The sequence below is a fragment of the Oncorhynchus nerka genome, unplaced genomic scaffold (assembly GCF_034236695.1).
Source record: "Oncorhynchus nerka isolate Pitt River unplaced genomic scaffold, Oner_Uvic_2.0 unplaced_scaffold_3679, whole genome shotgun sequence".
Classification (NCBI taxonomy): domain Eukaryota; kingdom Metazoa; phylum Chordata; class Actinopteri; order Salmoniformes; family Salmonidae; genus Oncorhynchus; species Oncorhynchus nerka.
The window spans coordinates 1-18,808 of record NW_027037619.1 but is presented as its reverse complement, the minus strand read 5'-3'; the positions used below and the strand labels follow the sequence as shown (position 1 = coordinate 18,808).

At 48.6% G+C, this 18,808-nt stretch overlaps 1 protein-coding gene across 1 annotated transcript; it reads right to left on the bottom strand.

The window, feature by feature from the left end:
• Window positions 1-445: 445 nt before the first annotated feature.
• yars1 (tyrosyl-tRNA synthetase 1) lies at window positions 446-16,404 on the bottom strand (the record flags this gene model as incomplete). The annotated part of the gene is given in 21 exon segments (XM_065014336.1): window positions 446-609; window positions 1,154-1,221; window positions 2,823-2,918; window positions 2,921-2,948; window positions 3,476-3,658; window positions 5,426-5,523; window positions 6,430-6,498; window positions 6,501-6,533; window positions 6,536-6,563; window positions 6,638-6,678; window positions 6,681-6,725; window positions 8,774-8,909; window positions 9,157-9,234; window positions 9,267-9,275; window positions 12,209-12,289; window positions 13,059-13,188; window positions 13,590-13,765; window positions 14,891-14,972; window positions 14,974-15,029; window positions 15,628-15,696; window positions 16,298-16,404. Coding segments are annotated over 20 exon segments (1,658 nt in total), but the record flags the coding sequence as incomplete, so codon positions are not given.
• Between the last annotated feature and the right edge of the window lie 2,404 nt (window positions 16,405-18,808).

Here is an 18,808-nt window from a genome sequence, read left to right as displayed (position 1 = left end):
TAGATTGATTGGATCAAGATATTGGCTATGAATGATTAGTTTCCAAGAGGAAGAGAGAGAGTGCCGCTGCCGTGGTGACGGGTGTTGATTGGACAGTGTGTCCTCTAGCTGATGTTGTCTCCTTCAGTGTTTAACAGGTGATGTGTCCCAGTTTGGCCATCAGTTGCTTGTCCTAAGACTGGGCCACACTGTCCTGACACCTTTAGGTCCACCTGGAGAGAAGAGAGAACTCTCAGTGTCCTGCCACTGGGCTACACACTGTCCTACACCTCAGGCCCAACGGAGAGAGAGAGAGAAACCTACACTGTCCTGGACACCTTGTGTCCACGGGAGAGAGAGAGAAAACCCTCGGTGGCCCTGACACCTTCAGGTCCACCGGAGAGAGAGAGAGAGAACCTCGGTGTCCTGACACCTTCAGGTCCACCTGAGAGAGAGAGAGAGAAACCTCGTGTCCTGACACTCCTTCAGGTCCACCTGGAGAGAGAGAGAAACCTCAGTGTCCTGCCACTGGGCTACACACTGTCCTGACACCTTCAGGTCCACCTGAGAGAGAGAAACCCCAGTGTCCTGCCACTGGGCTACACACTGTCCTGACACCTTCAGGTCCACCTGAGAGAGAGAAACCTCAGAAACCCCTGACACCTTGTGTCCACCTGGAGAGAGAGAGAAACCCTCCTGCCACTGGGCTACACACTGTCCTGACACCTTCAGGTCCACCTGGAGAGAGAGAGAAACCCCGGTGTCCTGACACCTTCAGGTCCACCTGAGAGAGACAGAAACCCCAGTGTCCTGCCACTGGGCTACACTGTCCTGACACCTCAGGTCCACCTGGGAGAGAGAGAGAGAAAACCCCCAGTGTCCTGCCACCTGGGCCACACTGTCCTGACACCTTCAGGTCCACCTGGAGAGAGACAGAAACCCCAGTGTCCTGCCACTGGGCTACACACTGTCCTGACACCTTCAGGTCCACCTGAGAGAGACAGAAACCCCAGTGTCCTGCCACTGGGCTACACACTGTCCTGACACCAGGTCCACCAGAGAGAGACAGAAACCCTGTGTCCTGCCACTGGCCACACTGTCCTGACACCTTCAGGTCCACCTGGAGAGAGACAGAGAGATACCTTCAGGTCCACCTGGAGAGAGAGACAGAAACCTCAGTGTTCTGCCACTGGGCTACACACTGTCCTGACACCTCTAGGTCCACCTGGAGAGACAGAAACCCTCAGTGTCCTGACACCTTCAGGTCCACCTGGAGAGAGAGACAGAAACCCTCAGTGTCCTGCCACTGGCCTACACACTGTCCTGACACCTTCAGGTCCACCTGGAGAGAGAGAGAAACCCTCAGTGTCCTGCCACTGGCCACACTGTCCTGACACCTTCAGGTCCACCTGGAGAGAGAGACAGAAACCCCAGTGTCCTGCCACTGGGCTACACACTGTCCTGACACCTTCAGGTCCACCTGGAGAGAGAGACAGAGAGATACTCCCTTCAGGTCCACCTGGAGAGAGACAGAAACCCTCAGTGTTCTGCCACTGGGCTACACACTGTCCTGACACCTTCAGGTCCACCTGGAGAGAGAGAGACACCTTCAGATCCACCTGGAGAGAGAGAGAGACACCTTCAGGTCCACCTGGAGAGAGAGAGAGACACCTTCAGGTCCACCTGGAGAGAGAGACACCTTCAGGTCCACCTGGAGAGAGAGAGAGACACCTTCAGGTCCACCTGGAGAGAGAGACACACCTTCAGGTCCCACCTGGAGAGAGAGAGACACCTTCAGGTCCACCTGGAGAGAGAGAGACACCTTCAGGTCCACCTGGAGAGAGACACCCTTCAGGTCCACCTGGAGAGAGAGAGACACCTTCAGGTCCACCTGGAGAGAGAGAGACACCTTCAGGTCCACCTGGAGAGGGAGAGAGACACCTTCAGATCCACCTGGAGAGAGAGAGAGACCCTTCAGGTCCACCTGGAGAGAGAGAGAGACACCTTCAGGTCCACCTGGAGAGAGAGAGAGAGAGAGAGACACCTTCAAGTCCACCTGGAGAGAGAGAGAGAGAGAGAGACACCTTCAAGTCCACCTGTAGAGAGAGACAGAAACCCTCAGTATCCTGATATCTTCAGGTCCACCTGGAGAGAGAGACACCTTCAGGTCCACCTGGAAAGAGAGAGAGAGACACCTTCAGGTCCACCTGGAGAGAGAGAGAGACACCTTCAGGTCCACCTAGAGAGAGAGAGAGACACCTTCAGGTCCACCTAGAGAGAGAGAGAGAGACACCTTCAGGTCCACCTGGAAAGAGAGAGAGAGACACCTTCAGGTCCACCTGAAAAGAGAGAGAGACACATTCAGGTCCACCTGAAAAGAGAGAGAGAGACACATTCAGGTCCACCTGAAAAGAGAGAGAGAGACCCCTTCAGGTCCACCTGAAAAGAGAGAGAGAGACCCCTTCAGGTCCACCTGGAGAGAGAGAGACCCCTTCAGGTCCACCTGGAGAGAGAGAGACACCTTCAGGTCCACCTGAGAGAGAGACCCTTCAGGTCCACCTGGGAGAGAGAGACACCCAGGTCCACCTGAAGAGAGAGAGACCCCTTCAGGTCCACCTGGAGAGAGAGAAAACATCTAATATACTCTGAAATGGGACGCTCACTAGCAAGTAGCAAAATATAGCAGCGTTAGGGCGTTGGAAACAACGGAACAAGTGAACAGATCAGCGAAATGAACTGCAATTCTCTCCACCTAGCTGAAATAACATTCAGTCATTTATTGGTCTGTCATTTTAAGAGAAACAGGCTAGGGGTCATTCAGACATACCTGTAGTTTCTCCCACAGCTTTTCTTTGGGTTTAGTTTGTCGCCTGGCTTGCCCGCCTCAAGCACTCCCTCAACGAACACCTGTTCCTCGGGTGACGACCCCTCAGGGGGTCAAGAGGCTCCACTCTTCTGGGATCCCCTCACTGCTTAACAGCCAATCAGAGAGAAGAGAGTCAGAAGTGATGGATGAGGAATGGTGGGCTGTCCGGTGACACACAGAGAGACAGAAACAGAGAGACAGAGAGAGAGAGAGAGAGAGAACAGAGAGAGAGAGAGAGAGAGGAACAGAGAAGAGAAGAGAGAGAGAGAGAGAGAGAGAGAGAGAGGAACAGAGAGAGAGATGAAGAGAAGAGAGAGAGAGAGAGAGAGAGATTGAAGAGAGGAGAGACCAACAGAGAGAGAGATGAAGAGAAGAGAGAGAGAGAGAGAGAGAAGAGAGGAGAGACCAACAGAGAGAGAGACAGACCAACAGAGAGAGAGACAGACCAACAGAGAGAGCGAGAGACCGACAGAGAGACCGACAGAGAGAGATAGACCAACAGAGAGAGAGAGACCAACAGAGACCGACAGAGAGAGAGAGGAGAGACAGAAGCAGGGGGACAGGAGAAAAGACAAAGGAAGGAGGTACGTAGGAAGGCAGGAAGAGAGGAGGAGAACAGAAGGGAAAGACTCACATGGAGGCACAGAGCATGGGCTTGGGACTCACCCTCATCTTCTGGGGCTTCAGGTTGCATAGCAATACCAGCCTGTCCTGCAAGGCCTCCTGGGAAAACGTGAGCCACCAGGCCGCCACCACCGGCCTGGCTCCGCCCGACGCTATTTTCTCCAGGTACAGCGAATCAGCATCCGGATGCTGAGGGAGGCGAGGACAGGCAGAGAGAAAGACCAATCAGTGAAGAGAAGGAAAGGAAATTAGAGATGATTTGCTGAATCCCAAATCCCCCGAGCCTATTCTGATCAAAGATCGGATCTAAATCAGTCATTTCTCCTCGTCTTGCTCTCTGATAGGCTGGGGGGGGATTTCCACCATTTGGAATTCAGCATTTCTCTCAAAAAAGGGTCTTCCAAGTTTAAATAAGGATAAATAAACTAATGAATGAATGAATGAATGAATAAACTAATGAATGAATGAATAAACTAATGAATGAATGAATGAATAAACTAATGAATGAATGAATGAATAAACTAATGAATGAATGAATGAATAAACTAATGAATGAATGAATAAACTAATGAATGAATGAATAAACTAATGAATGAATGAATGAATAAACTAATGAATGAATAAACTAATGAATGAATGAATGAATAAACTAATGAATGAATGAATAAACTAATGAATGAATGAATGAATGAATTAATGAATGAATAAACTAATGAATTAATGAATGAATTAATGAATGAATGAATAAACTAATGAATAAACTAATGAATGAATAAACTAATGAATGAATAAACTAATGAATGAATGAATGAATAAACTAATGAATGACTGAATGAATTAATGAATGAATAAACTAATGAATGAATTAATGAATGAATAAACTAATGAATGAATGAATTAATGAATGAATTAATGAATGAATAAACTAATGAATAAATAAACTAATGAATGAATACACTAATGAATAAGCTAATGAATGAATGAATAAACTAATGAATGAATGAATGAATAAACTAATGAATGAATGAATAAACTAATGAATGAATGAATGAATAAACTAATGAATGAATGAATGAATACACTAATGAATGAATGAATGAATACACTAACGAATAAACTAATGAATGAATGAATGAATAAACTAATGAATGAATGAATGAATACACTAATGAATGAATGAATGAATAAACTAATGAATGAATGAATACACTAATGAATGAATGAATACACGAATGAATGAACTAATGAATGAATGAATGAATAAACTAATGAATGAATGAATAAACTAATGAATGAATAAACTAATGAATGAATGAATGAATAAACTAATGAATGAATGAATGAATAAACTAATGAATGAATGAATGAATAAACTAATGAATGAATGAATGAATGAATAAACTAATGAATGAATGAATGAATAAACTAATGAATGAATGAATGAATAAACTAATGAATGAATGAATGAATAAACTAATGAATGAATAAACTAATGAATGAATGAATAAACTAATGAATGAATGAATGAATAAACTAATGAATGAATAAACTAATGAATGAATAAACTAATGAATGAATGAATGAATAAACTAATGAATGAATGAATGAATAAACTAATGAATGAATGAATGAATAAACTAATGAATGAATAAACTAATGAATGAATGAATGAATAAACTAATGAATGAATAAACTAATGAATGAATGAATGAATAAACTAATGAATGAATAAACTAATTAATGAATGAATGAATAAACTAATGAATAAACTAATACACTAATGAATGAATAAATAAACTAATGAATGAATGAATAAACTAATGAATGAATAAACTAATGAATGAATACACTAATGAATGAATGAATACACTAATGAATGAACTAATGAATGAATGAATAAACTAATGAATGAATGAATGAATGAATGAATAAACTAATGAATGAATGAATGAGTACCTTCTCCACACTGATGACTTTGCCCACCCTGATGTCCAGTCTGGAGGGAACCAGCTCATCCTCTTCTGCTACTTTAGGGTTCCCCTTCCCTGCTCCCTCTGACAGGGGGACACAGAGACACACAGGGTCAAGGGTCAGGAGGAACAGTCTCCTATAGGTCTACTTTAAGGTTCCCCTTCCCTGCTCCCTCTGACAGGGGGACACAGAGACACACAGGGTCAAGGGTCAGGAGGAACAGTCTCCTATAGGTCTACTTTAGGGTTCCCCTTCCCTGCTCCCTCTGACAGGGGGACACAGAGACACACAGGGTCAAGGGTCAGGAGGAACAGTCTCCTATAGGTCTACTTTAGGGTTCCCCTTCCCTGCTCCCTCTGACAGGGGGACACAGGGTCAAGGGTCAGGATGAACAGTCTCCTATAGGTCTACTTTAAGGTTCCCCTTCCCTGCTCCCTCTGACAGGGGGACACAGAGACACACAGGGTCAAGGGTCAGGAGGAACAGTCTCCTATAGGTCTACTTTAGGGTTCCCCTTCCCTGCTCCCTCTGACAGGGGGACACAGGGTCAAGGGTCAGGATGAACAGTCTCCTATAGGTCTACTTTAAGGTTCCCCTTCCCTGCTCCCTCTGAGAGGGGGACACAGAGACACACAGGGTCAAGGGTCAGGAGGAACAGTCTCCTATAGGTCTACTTTAGGGTTCCCCTTCCCTGCTCCCTCTGACAGGGGGACACAGGGTCAAGGGTCAGGATGAACAGTCTCCTATAGGTCTACTTTAAGGTTCCCCTTCCCTGCTCCCTCTGACAGGGGGACACAGAGACACACAAGGTCAAGGGTCAGGAGGAACAGTCTCCTATAGGTCTACTTTAAGGTTCCCCTTCCCTGCTCCCTCTGACAGGAGGACACAGGGTCAAGGGTCAGGGGTCAGGAGGAACAGTCTCCTATAGGTCTACTTAGGAAGCCTTGAGGTATATGACGGTGAGAGTTGGTAACAGGGGTTCTACTTACTGTTCTTTGACGGGTCTGGATAGGCCGTGTTGGAGAGTTTATTGAGCCTGGGAGACTCAAACTGCTTCTGATTGGGTCGAGCAGCTTGGTTAGAGCCACCTCACGCCCGCCTTCAGGTCACCAGGATGGATCAGCTGACGGCAAGAGGTTAGAGGTCAAACCAATGCATGATGGGCCAACAACAGTGGTCATACAAACATATACGTACGTACTCTTCGCCAAATTCTTTCTCCACTTCATCAAAGTCTGGTAGGTTTTGTCTCCTCCGAACTTGGGGTCTCTTTTGACAGAGAACCCTGAAAGAGACGGAAGACATGCTGACTTTCAGGTGGAACAGGGAAGGACTACAGGGGGAGGAGGACAGGAGGGAGGAGGAGTGACAGGGGAGGAGGAGGGACAGGGGAGGAAGAGGACAAGAGAGAGGGAGGAGGAGACAGGAGAGAGGAGGAGGACAGGAGAGAGGAGGACAGGAGAGAGGAGGAGGACAGGGGGAGGAGGAGGACAGGGGGAGGAGGACAAGAGAGAGGAGGAGGACAGGAGAGAGGAGGAGGACGACGACAGGGGGAGGAGGACAGGAGAGAGGAGGAGGACAGGAGAGAGGAGGAGGACAGGAGGGAGGAGGAGGACAGGGAGAGGACGACGACAGGGGGAGGAGGACAGGAGAGAGGAGGACAGGGGGAGGACGACGACAGGGGGAGGAGGAGGACAGGGAGAGGAGGAGGACGACGACAGGGGGAGGAGGACAGGAGAGAGGGAGGAGGACAGGAGGGAGGAGGGAGGACAGGAGGGAGGAGGAGGACAGGAGGGAGGAGGAGGACAGGAGGGAGGACGACGACAGGGGGAGGAGGACAGGGGGAGGAGGAGGACAGGGGGAGGAGGAGGACGACGACAGGGGGAGGAGGACAGGAGAGAGGAGGAGGACAGGGGGAGGAGGAGGACGACGACAGGGGGAGGAGGACAGGAGAGAGGAGGAGGACAGGGGGAGGAGGAGGACAGGGGGAGGAGGACAGGAGAGAGGGAGGAGGACAGGGGGAGGAGGAGGACAGGGGAGGAGGAGGACAGGGAGAGGAGGAGGACAGGGAGAGGAGGAGGACAGGGGAGGAGGAGGACAGGAGAGAGGAGGAGGACAGGGGGGAGGAGGAGGACGACGACAGGGGAGGAGGACAGGAGAGAGGAGAGGACAGGGGGAGGAGGAGGACAGGGGGAGGAGGAGGACGACGACAGGGGGAGGAGGACAGGAGAGAGGAGGAGGAAAGGAGGAGGACAGGGGGAGGAGGAGGACGACGACAGTGGGAGGAGGACAGGAGAGAGGAGGAGGACAGGGGGAGGAGGAGGACGACTGACAGGGGCAGGAGGACAAGAGAGAGGAGGACAGGGGGAGGAGGAGGAGGACAGGGGAGGAGGAGGACAGGGGGGAGGAGGAGGACGACGACAGGGGGAGGAGGACAGGAGAGAGGAGGACAGGAGGGAGACGAGCGACAGGGGGAGGAGGACAGGGAGGGAGGAGGACAGGGGGAGGAGGAGGACGACGACAGGAGGGAGGAGGAGGACAGGGGAGGAGGAGGACAGGGGGAGGAGGAGGACGACGACAGGGGAGGAGGACAGGGGAGGAGGAGGACGACGACAGGGGAGGAGGACAGGAGAGAGGAGGAGGACGACGACAGGGGGAGGAGGAGGACAGGAGAGACATGCTGACTCTAGTGGTGCCTGGAACAGGAAGGACGACAGGGGGAGGAGGACAGGAGAGAGGAGGAGGACAAGAGGGGGAGGGTCCAGGGAGGGAGAGGAGGAGGACAGGGTTAAAGGAGAGAGGAGGACAGAACAGGAGAGACGAGGACAGAACAGGAGAGACGAGGACAGAACCGGAGAGACGAGGACAGAACCGGAGAGACGAGGACAGAACAGGAGAGACGAGGACAGAACAGGAGAGACGAGGACAGAACAGGAGAGACGAGGACAGAACAGGAGAGACGAGGACAGAACAGGAGAGACGAGACAGAAGGTGAGAGAGGAGGAAGGGGACAGAACATGAGAGAGACGCAGGGACAGAACAGGAGAGACGAAGAAGGAACAGAGAGAGGAGGAAGAGAACAGAACAGGAGAGAGGAGGACAGAACAGGAGAGAGGAGGAAGGGGACAGAACATGAGAGACGAAGACAGAACAGGAGGGACGAGGAAGAGAACAGAACAGGAGGGACGAGGAAGAGAACAGAACAGGAGAGACGAGGACAGAACAGGAGAGACGAGGACAGAACAGGAGAGACGAGGACAGAACAGGAGAGACGAGGACAGAACAGGAGAGACGAGGACAGAACAGGAGGAGACGAGGAAGCAGGGGAATTACTCACCTCCTCCGCGAGTGGGAAGAGGACATGTTTAAACGAGAGGACTCCGTTGTTCTCAATGTTGCCCGGCTCACAGAAAGCCTTCTTCAGCTTCTTCTTCACCTCTTCCTTCCTGTCCAGGAGGTCAATCTTAGACTCCTACAAAGGTCAACAGGATACACACAGGGCCATGTTCATTATGAACCAACCGGGAAGAAAACAAACAAAAGGGTAAAGCCCCAGCTGAACTCGTCCAATAAGAAATGTTGATTTTCTGTTGCAAAATGCTTTGCTATTGTTTGTGGTAATAAATACAAACCCACAGGCTGTGTTAGTTTCTTGGATTGCTTAAAACAATATATTACCTCCAAAAGAAGAGGAAGGGATGGATGAATTAGAAAACATTAATAAAGGATTGTGATTACTCACTCTCTGAAGAACTCATCTTAGCCCCAGTCAGTCCTGGTACCATTGGGTTCATCAGATGGACCGCTTTAGCAGCAACCTGTGGGAGGGCAGGTACTGGAGGGAGGGGGAGAGAAAGAGTGAAAGAGATGGAGGGAGAGACAGAAAGAGAGAGAGATCGAGGGAAGGAAGGGATGGAGGGAGAGAGACAGATCGAGGGAAGGAAGAGATGGAGGGAGAGAGACAGATCGAGGGGATGGAGGGAGAGAGAGAGATCGAGGGGATGGAGGGAGAGAGACAGATCGAGGGAAGGAAGGGATGGAGGGAGAGAGAGACAGATCGAGGGAGGGAAGGAAGGGATGGAGGGAGAGAGAGAGATCGAGGGGATGGAGGGAGAGAGACAGATCGAGGGGATGGAGGGAGAGAGACAGATCGAGGGGATGAAGGGAGAGAGACAGATCGAGGGGATGGAGGGAGAGAGACAGATCGAGGGGATGGAGGGAGAGAGACAGATCGAGGGGATGGAGGGAGAGAGACAGATCGAGGGAAGGAGGGAGAGAGAGAGAGAGATCGAGGGAAGGAAGGGAGAGAGAGAGAGAGATCGAGGGAAGGAAGGGAGAGAGAGAGAGAGATCGAGGGAAGGAAGGAAGGAAGGGAGAGAGAGAGAGATCGAGGGAAGGAAGGGATGGAGGGAGAGAGAGAGAGATCGAGGGAAGGAAGGGATGGAGGGAGAGAGAGAGATCGAGGGGATGGAGGGAGAGAGACAGATCGAGGAAGGAAGGGATGGAGGGAGAGAGAGACAGATCGAGGGGAGGGAAGAAGGATGGAGGGAGAGAGAGAGATCAGGGGATGGAGGGAGAGAGACAGATCGTGAGGGATGAGGAGAGAGACAGATCGAGGGATGGAAGCTGGAGAGAGACAGATCGAGGGGATGGAGGGAGAGAGACAGATCGAGGGGATGGAGGGAGAGACAGATCGAGGATGGAGGGAGAGAGACAGATCGAGGGAAGGAGGGAGAGAGAGAGACAGATCGAGGGGAAGGAAGGAGAGAGAGAGAGATCGAGGGGAAGGGGAATCGAGGAAGGAAGGAGAGGAGAGAGAGATCAAGGGAAGGAAGGGATGGAGGGAGAGAGAGAGAGAGATCGAGGAAGGAAGGGATGGAGGGAGAGAGATCGAGGGAAGGAAGGGATGGAGGGAGAGAGAGATCGAGGGAAGGAAGGGATGGAGGGAGAGAGATCGAGGGAAGGAAGGGATGGAGGGAGAGAGATCGAGGGAAGGAAGGGATGGAGGGAGAGAGATCGAGGAAGGAAGGATGGAGGGAGAGAGATCGAGGAAGGAAGGGATGGAGGAGAGAGATCGAGGGAAGGAAGGGATGGAGGGAGAGAGATCGAGGGGAAGGAAGGGATGGAGGGAGAGATCGAGGAAGGAAAGAGGGAGGGAGAGAGATCGAGGGGAAAAGGGATCGAGGAGAGAGATCGAGGGAAGGAAGGGATGGAGGAGAGAGATCGAAGGAAGGAAGGGATGGAGGAGAGAGATCGAGGAAGGAAGGGATGGAGGAGAGAGAGAGAGATCGAGGGAAGGAAGGGATCGAGAGAGAGATCGAGGGAAGGAAGGATGGAGGGAGAGAGAGAGAGAGATCGAGGAAGGAAGGGATGGAGGGAAGAGAGAGAGAGATCGAGGAAGGAAGGGATGGAGGGAGAGAGAGAGAGAGATCGAGGGAAGGAAGGGATGGAGGAGAAGAGAGATCGAGGGGAAGGAAAGGATGGAAGAGAGAGAGAGAGATCGAGGAAGGAAGGATGGGGAGAGAGAGAGAGAGATCGAGGAAGGAAGGGATGGAGGGAAGAGAGAGAGAGATCGAGGGGTTGAAGGGATGGAGGGAGAGAGAGAGAGAGATCGAGGGAAGGAAGGATGGAGGGAGAGAGAGAGAGATCAAAGGAAGGAAGGATGGAGGGAGAGAGAGAGAGATCGAGGAAGGAAGGGATGGAGGGAAAGACAGATCGAGGAAGGAAGGGATGGAGGGAGAGAGACAGATCGAGGGAAGCAAAGGGATGGAGGGAGAGAGGGAGAGATCGAGGGAAGGAAGGGATGGAGAGACAGAGACAGATCGAGGGAAGGAAGGGATGGAGGAGAGAGCCAGATCGAGGAAGGAAGGGATGGAGGGAGAGAGCCAGATCGAGGAAGAAGGATGGAGGGAGAGAGACAGATCGAGGGAAGGAAGGGATGGAGGGAGAGAGACAGATCGAGGGAAGGAAGGGATGAGAGGAGAGAAGATCGAGGGAAGGAAGGATGGAGGGAGAGAGAGAGAGATCGAGGAAGGAAGAGATGGAGGGAGAGAGAGAGAGATCGAGGGAAGGAAGGGATGGAGGGAGAGAGAGAGAGAGATCGAGGGAAGGAAGGGATGGAGGGAGAGAGAGAGAGAGATCGAGGGAAGGAAGGGATGGAGGGAGAGAGAGAGAGATCGAGGGAAGGAAGGGATGGAGGGAGAGAGAGAGAGATCGAGGGAAGGAAGGGATGGAGGGAGAGAGAGAGATCGAGGGAAGGAAGGGATGGAGGGAGAGAGAGAGATCGAGGGAAGGAAGGGATGGAGGGAGAGAGAGAGAGATCGAGGGAAGGAAGGGATGGAGGGAGAGAGAGAGAGAGATCGAGGGAAGGAAGGGATGGAGGGAGAGAGAGAGAGATCGAGGGAAGGAAGGGATGGAGGGAGAGAGAGAGAGATCGAGGGAAGGAAGGGATGGAGGGAGAGAGAGAGAGAGATCGAGGGAAGGAAGGGATGGAGGGAGAGAGAGAGAGAGATCGAGGGAAGGAAGGGATGGAGGGAGAGAGAGAGATCGAGGGAAGGAAGGGATGGAGGGAGAGAGGGAGAGATCGAGGGAAGGAAGGGATGGAGAGACAGAGACAGATCGAGGGAAGGAGGGAGATATTTTCAGAATTCATACATTATGCAAAACTTATTTCCCAGTTGACCAATGAATTAAGTGAATGTAAAAACAGCTTTCTCTACAAGAGGACAGTGCTGACAGTTAATGAAGAGGTCAGAAGGTTCAGGGCACCTTCTCAGCCAGGGTGAAGATCTTCCTCTGATCGACTCCTCCAAACTGGGCATCAACTTTCAGATACTCCTCATCCAGAGCCTAAAAGACAGACGGAGAAAATGGATTATAACCATGTTATTACCTGTAGTCCAGGGTAGAGCAGACCACTGAGTAGAGGGTGTTATAACCATGTTATTACCTGTAGTCCAGGGTAGAGCAGACCACTGAGTAGAGGGTGTTATAACCATGTTATTACCTGTAGTCCAGGGTAGAGCAGACCACCGAGGGTGTTATAACCATGTTATTACCTGTAGTCCAGGGTAGAGTAGACCACTGAGTAGAGGGTGTTATAACCATGTTATTACCTGTAGTCCAGGGTAGAGCAGACCACTGAGTAGAGGGTGTTATAACCATGTTATTACCTGTAGTCCAGGGTAGAGCAGACCACTGAGTAGAGGGTGTTATAACCATGTTATTACCTGTAGTCCAGGGTAGAGCAGACCACTGAGTAGAGAGTGTTATAACCATGTTATTACCTGTAGTCCAGGGTAGAGCAGACCACTGAGTAGAGGGTGTTATAACCATGTTATTACCTGTAGTCCAGGGTAGAGCAGACCACCGAGGGTGTTATAACCATGTTATTACCTGTAGTCCAGGGTAGAGCAGACCACTGAGTAGAGGGTGTTATAACCATGTTATTACCTGTAGTCCAGGGTAGAGCAGACCACTGAGTAGAGGGTGTTATAACCATGTTATTACCTGTAGTCCAGGGTAGAGCAGACCACTGAGTAGAGGGTGTTATAACCACGTTATTACCTGTAGTCCAGGGTAGAGCAGACCACTGAGGGTGTTATAACCACGTTATTACCTGTAGTCCAGGGTAGAGCAGACCACTGAGTAGAGGGTGGTCCACCTGTTTAACCACCTCGGCTCCAGCCTTCTTAGCATCATGTTCCGTTACCATGGACGACAGACGATACACGTCCAGAGTGTACTCTCTAAGGGAGAGAGACAGGCAGAGGGCATCAAACGTAGGTACATCAAACGAGCACCGACTTTCACATCTAAACACTATGGACTGGTTTCCCCTGACAAAGATTTGAGTCTAGTCCTGAACTAAAAATGCAAAATATAAAAAAAAGATCAATTTTCTCTATAAAAATAAAAAAGCATGTAACCATGACGACCATCATACTATTACAAAATATCACAAGACAGTGAAAATAGATGTTTGCATAATGGTCTTGTGAATGAATCAGTCCTTCTCTCCATATTCTTCAAAGTGCGTTGAAGACGATGAGAGCAGCTCCTCTAAAACCAGAGCAGCGACATCTTGTGTTCTTCTTCTTCTTCTTCTTCTCTTTCCCAGAAAGAGAAACTACTGAGCCTGACCACTAACCTGCTGAGTTGGAAGTCTGTCCCTTTGATGAACTTGAGTTTGTCCAGCGGCACCCCGATACTCTCCAGCATGGCCTTGATCACCTGCTCGTAGTACTGGACCCTCAGCTCCAGCAGCTCCCAGGGAGCCTTCATGTTGTCCAGGAATGCGTGCAGGTCTGCAAACAGGATGGTCACCTGGGGAGGGGGTCGGCGGGAGAGTTAGACAGACACACACAGATCTACAAATAGCTAATGCAACCTTAGCTCGAGTTAACACTAACTAGCTAATGCAACCTTAGCTCGAGTTAACACTAACTAGCTAATGCAACCTTAGCTCGAGTTAACACTAACTAGCTAATGCAACCTTAGCTCGAGTTAACACTAACTAGCTAATGCAACCTTAGCTCGAGTTAACACTAACTAGCTAATGCAACCTTAGCTCGAGTTAACACTAACTAGCTAATGCAACCTTAGCTCGAGTTAACACTAACTACCTAATGCAACCTTAGCTCGAGTTAACACTAACTAGCTAATGCAACCTTAGCTCGAGTTAACACTAACTAGCTAATGCAACCTTAGCTCGAGTTAACACTAACTAGCTAATGCAACCTTAGCTCGAGTTAACACTAACTACCTAATGCAACCTTAGCTCGAGTTAACACTAACTACCTAATGCAACCTTAGCTCGAGTTAACACTAACTAGCTAATGCAACCTTAGCTCGAGTTAACACTAACTAGCTAATGCAACCTTAGCTCGAGTTAACACTAACTACCTAATGCAACCTTAGCTCGAGTTAACACTAAGTACCTAATGCAACCTTAGCTCGAGTTAACACTAACTAGCTAATGCAACCTAGCTCGAGTTAACACTCTTTAGCTAATGCAACCTTAGCTCGAGTTAACACTAACTAGCTAATGCAACCTAGCTCGAGTTAACACTCTTTAGCTAATGCAACCTTAGCTCGAGTTAACACTAACTACCTAATGCAACCTTAGCTCGAGTTAACACTAACTAGCTAATGCAACCTAGCTCGAGTTAACACTCTTTAGCTAATGCAACCTAGCTCGAGTTAACACTAACTAGCTAATGCAACCTAGCTCGAGTTAACACTCTTTAGCTAATGCAACATAGAAAAAAAAAGAATCACTTTGTTTAAATTGTATAATTTTTTTTTTTTTACAAATCGATACTTGGAGTCAAAGTATCGATGTAATATCGTCCAAAATTATAGTGCAATAAGAAACTAGCGATCCCCCCCCCCCCCCCATCAACAAAATAGGCTGGACAATAGTGAGGGAATCAAACACACAGATCTCACCTCACACCCTGCCTTGAGGAAGTCTGCAATCTTGGACATGGGGATGAAGTAGGCAACATGGGGTTTCCTGTGGTGGCAGTTCCCAGTACACAGTTCCCTCTCTAAGGGACCTACTTTATCTTCTCTTCTCAAGCACCTCCTGAAATAACACACAACATCAACCATTAGAGAGAGAGGAGAGAAGAGAGAGAGACGAAAAGAAGAAGAACTCCCTCTACTGGGTGAAATTCCACAGTGTGACATCACAGCAGCAAGATGTGTGACCTGTTGCCACGAGAAAAAGGGCAGCCAGTGAAGAACAAACACCATTGTAAATACAACCATGTTACTTTCCTTGTGTACTTTAACCATTTGTACATTGTTACAACACTGTATATATATATGACACATGATAATGTTTTATTGTTTTGAAACTTATGTATATTATAATGTTTACTGTTAATTGTTATTGTTTATTTCACTTTTGTTTGTTATCTCATTCCTTGCTTTGGCAATGTTAACATGTTTCCATGCCAATAAAGTCCCTTGAATTGAAATTGAATTGAGCGAGAGAGACAGAGAGAGAGACAGAGAGCGAGAGACAGAGCGAGAGGAGAGGAGAGGAGAGAGAGAGAGAGACAGAGAGAGACAGAGCGAGAGAGAGACAGAGAGAGAGAGAGACAGAGAGAGAGAGAGACAGAGAGAGAGAGAGAGAGAGAGAGAGAGACAGAGAGAGACAGAGAGAGAGAGAGACTAACCTGAAGGTTCCTAGTGATGAGGTGAAGCTTCTCATCTGGGCTCAGCTGTTCTCCCATTGTGCCTCGCTCCTACACGAAGAGGAGAGAAAAGAACAGGAGGTGGTTGGCACAGTCACTGAGTATATGAGTCAGTGTAGTGTGTACATCCAAAATGGCGCTCCATTCCCTATAGTGCACTCCTTTTGACCATGGCCCATAGGGAATATGGTGATGTTTGGGACGCAAGCCTGTGACTGCTTATGAGCTATCTAACGTTAGCTTGACACCTTTTTTGACAGGTTGATAGCTGACCTAGCTATCAAGTTAGCAAGTAAACAGTCATTTTGCAGGCTAGACATCTATCGTCTTTATCTAGCTAGCTAGATAAGTATATTTTAGAGTAGTTTTGTATCAAGCAGAATTCAGTCACTGGTAGTGCTCGCCTGGCTAAATAACTAGTTAGTTAGCAACTTCAGTTAGTGATGCCAGTAACAACTGAGCTGGCTATTACTGACACGTTGAAGTGATTGAACCATCCATGCTAAGCGCTAACTTAGCATTTGGCTAACCATTTGTACCGAACTGGTTGTCTAAAACACAATACTTGAGTTGTTGACACTTTGAAATCATATATAAACCGTCGTCTGGAGAAAAAAAAAGCATACTAGCTATAGACAATTCAATGTTTTACCTTAGAGTTAATGTCTTATCACTTGAGGTCGATGTATAAACCGAGTGGAACCTGTCAATGTGTTGCATCAGCGGCGAGTGGATATCTGGGATCGACTCCACCAGACAGCAAAGGAGAGCAATCGATTTCAGAGACATAGATCGACGCGTCAGCGCTTTTTCCATCGCCACCAGGTGGCGTGTAAAAATGGTGCATTGGGTGCGTAAACAGAGCTCTGTTATATGGAGCTCGTAGGTCTTCTTAATAAATAACCTGTCCTGATTGATCTCCTCTACTCTAAAAACACAAGTCAGACGGAGGATGTCAGCTAATACCACCGTTACCACAGATAGAAGGAGACAGGTGTTTCACTGGACCTATAAAGGTGTATTCATGCTTCCCAGCCGAAACAGTTCGTTAAGAGTTTGTGCATATATTATGGTGACATCTTGTGATGTTTTGGACTTTGGTCGTGATTGGGAGTCCCATAGGGTGCCGCTGATGTTGGCCCAGCGTCGTCCGGGTGTGGCAGTAGTTGTAAATAGGAATTTGTTCTTGAATTGACTTGCCTAGGTATATAAAGGTTACACGTAGCTCGTACATGACTCTGCCCCCCTTGCTATTTTTGCCCTCTATGACATGCCCCTCTCCAGAGAGTGGGACCAAGTCATTGTTTAACAAGACACAAATAAGTCTCAAGTATTAGCACTCAAGTCCCAGAATCCAAGACAGGCAAGTCCTAGTCAGTCTCAAGTCAAAGTCGTCCAGTATCAAGTCCAAGTCTCAAGTCCTAACTTTTGAGTTTAGAGTCTAAACAAGTCACAATGTAACTTCACCAAAATGTAATACCATTTATATTTTAAACAAGAGTAAATATATTACATTAAAATCATGATACTTTAAAAATCTCTAAGATCTTATACTTTCAGTAAACATATTTCCATGGAAATACATGTGTTGCAGAAGATGACTATTGAGGATCACAATTGAGCGATGTAGAACATGCACAATGCGCCAACATGTGTTCTTTTGTTTTACTAGGCAGTTAAGAATAAATTCTTATTTTCAATGACGGCCTAGGAACAGTGGGTTAACTGGTCTAGGAACAGTGGGTTAACTGGTCTAGGAACAGTGGGTTAACTGGTCTAGGAACAGTGGGTCAACTGGTCTAGGAACAGTGGGTTAACTGGTCTAGGAACAGTGGGTTAACTGGTCTAGGAACAGTGGGTTAACTGGTCTAGGAACAGTGGGTTAACTGGTCTAGGAACAGTGGGTTAACTGGTCTAGGAACAGTGGGTTAACTGGTCTAGGAACAGTGGGTTAACTGGTCTAGGAACAGTGGGTTAACTGAGTCTAGGAACAGTGGGTTAACTGGTCTAGGAACAGTGGGTTAACTGGTCTAGGAACAGTGGGTTAACTGGTCTAGGAACAGTGGGTTAACTGGCCTAGGAACAGTGGGTTAACTGGTCTAGGAACAGTGGGTTAACTGGTCTAGGAACAGTGGGTTAACTGGTCTAGGAACAGTGGGTTAACTGGTCTAGGAACCGGTGGGTTAACTGGTCTAGGAACAGTGGGTTAACTGGTCTAGGAACAGTGGATTAACTGGTCTACAGGAACGGTGGTCAACACTGGTCTGGCGGTGGGTTAACTGGTCTAGGAGCGTTGGGTTAACTGGTCTGGAACGGTGGGTTAACTGGTCTGGAACGGTGGGTTAACTGGTCTAGGAACGATTGCGGGTTAACTGGTCTAGGAACGGTGGTGCTTCGTTAGGAACGGTGGGTTAACTGAATAGGAACGGTGGGTTAACTGGCCACAAGACGGTGGGTTAACTGGTCTAGGAACGGTGGGTTAACTGGTCTAGGAGCAGTGGGTTAACTGGTCTAGGAGCTGTGGGTTAACTGGTCTAGGAACGGTGGGTTAACTGAACGGTGGGTTAACTGGTGAGACAGTGGATTCGCTGGCCTAGGGCAGGTGGGTTAACTGGTCTAGGAACCCGGTGGTTGCTGGTCTAGGAGCGATTGGGATTAACTGGTCTAGGAACGGTGGGTTAACTGGTCTAGGAACGGTGGGTTAACTGGCCTAGGAACGGTGGGTTAACTGGTCTAGGAACGGTGGGTTAACTGGTCTAGGAACGGTGGGTTAACTGGTCTAGGAACAGTGGGTTAACTGGTCTAGGAACAGTGGGTTAACTGGTCTAGGAACAGTGGGTTAACTGGTCTAGGAACAGTGGGTTAACTGGTCTAGGAACAGTGGGTTAACTGGTCTAGGAACAGTGGGTTAACTGGCCTAGGAACAGTGGGTTAACTGCTCTAGGAACAGTGGGTTAACTGGTCTAGGAACAGTGGGTTAACTGGTCTAGGAACAGTGGGTTAACTGGTCTAGGAACAGTGGGTTAACTGGTCTAGGAACAGTGGGTTAACTGGTCTAGGAACAGTGGGTTAACTGGTCTAGGAACAGTGGGTTAACTGGTCTAGGAACAGTGGGTTAACTGCCTGTTCAGGGGCAGAACGACAGATTTTGTACCTTGTCAGC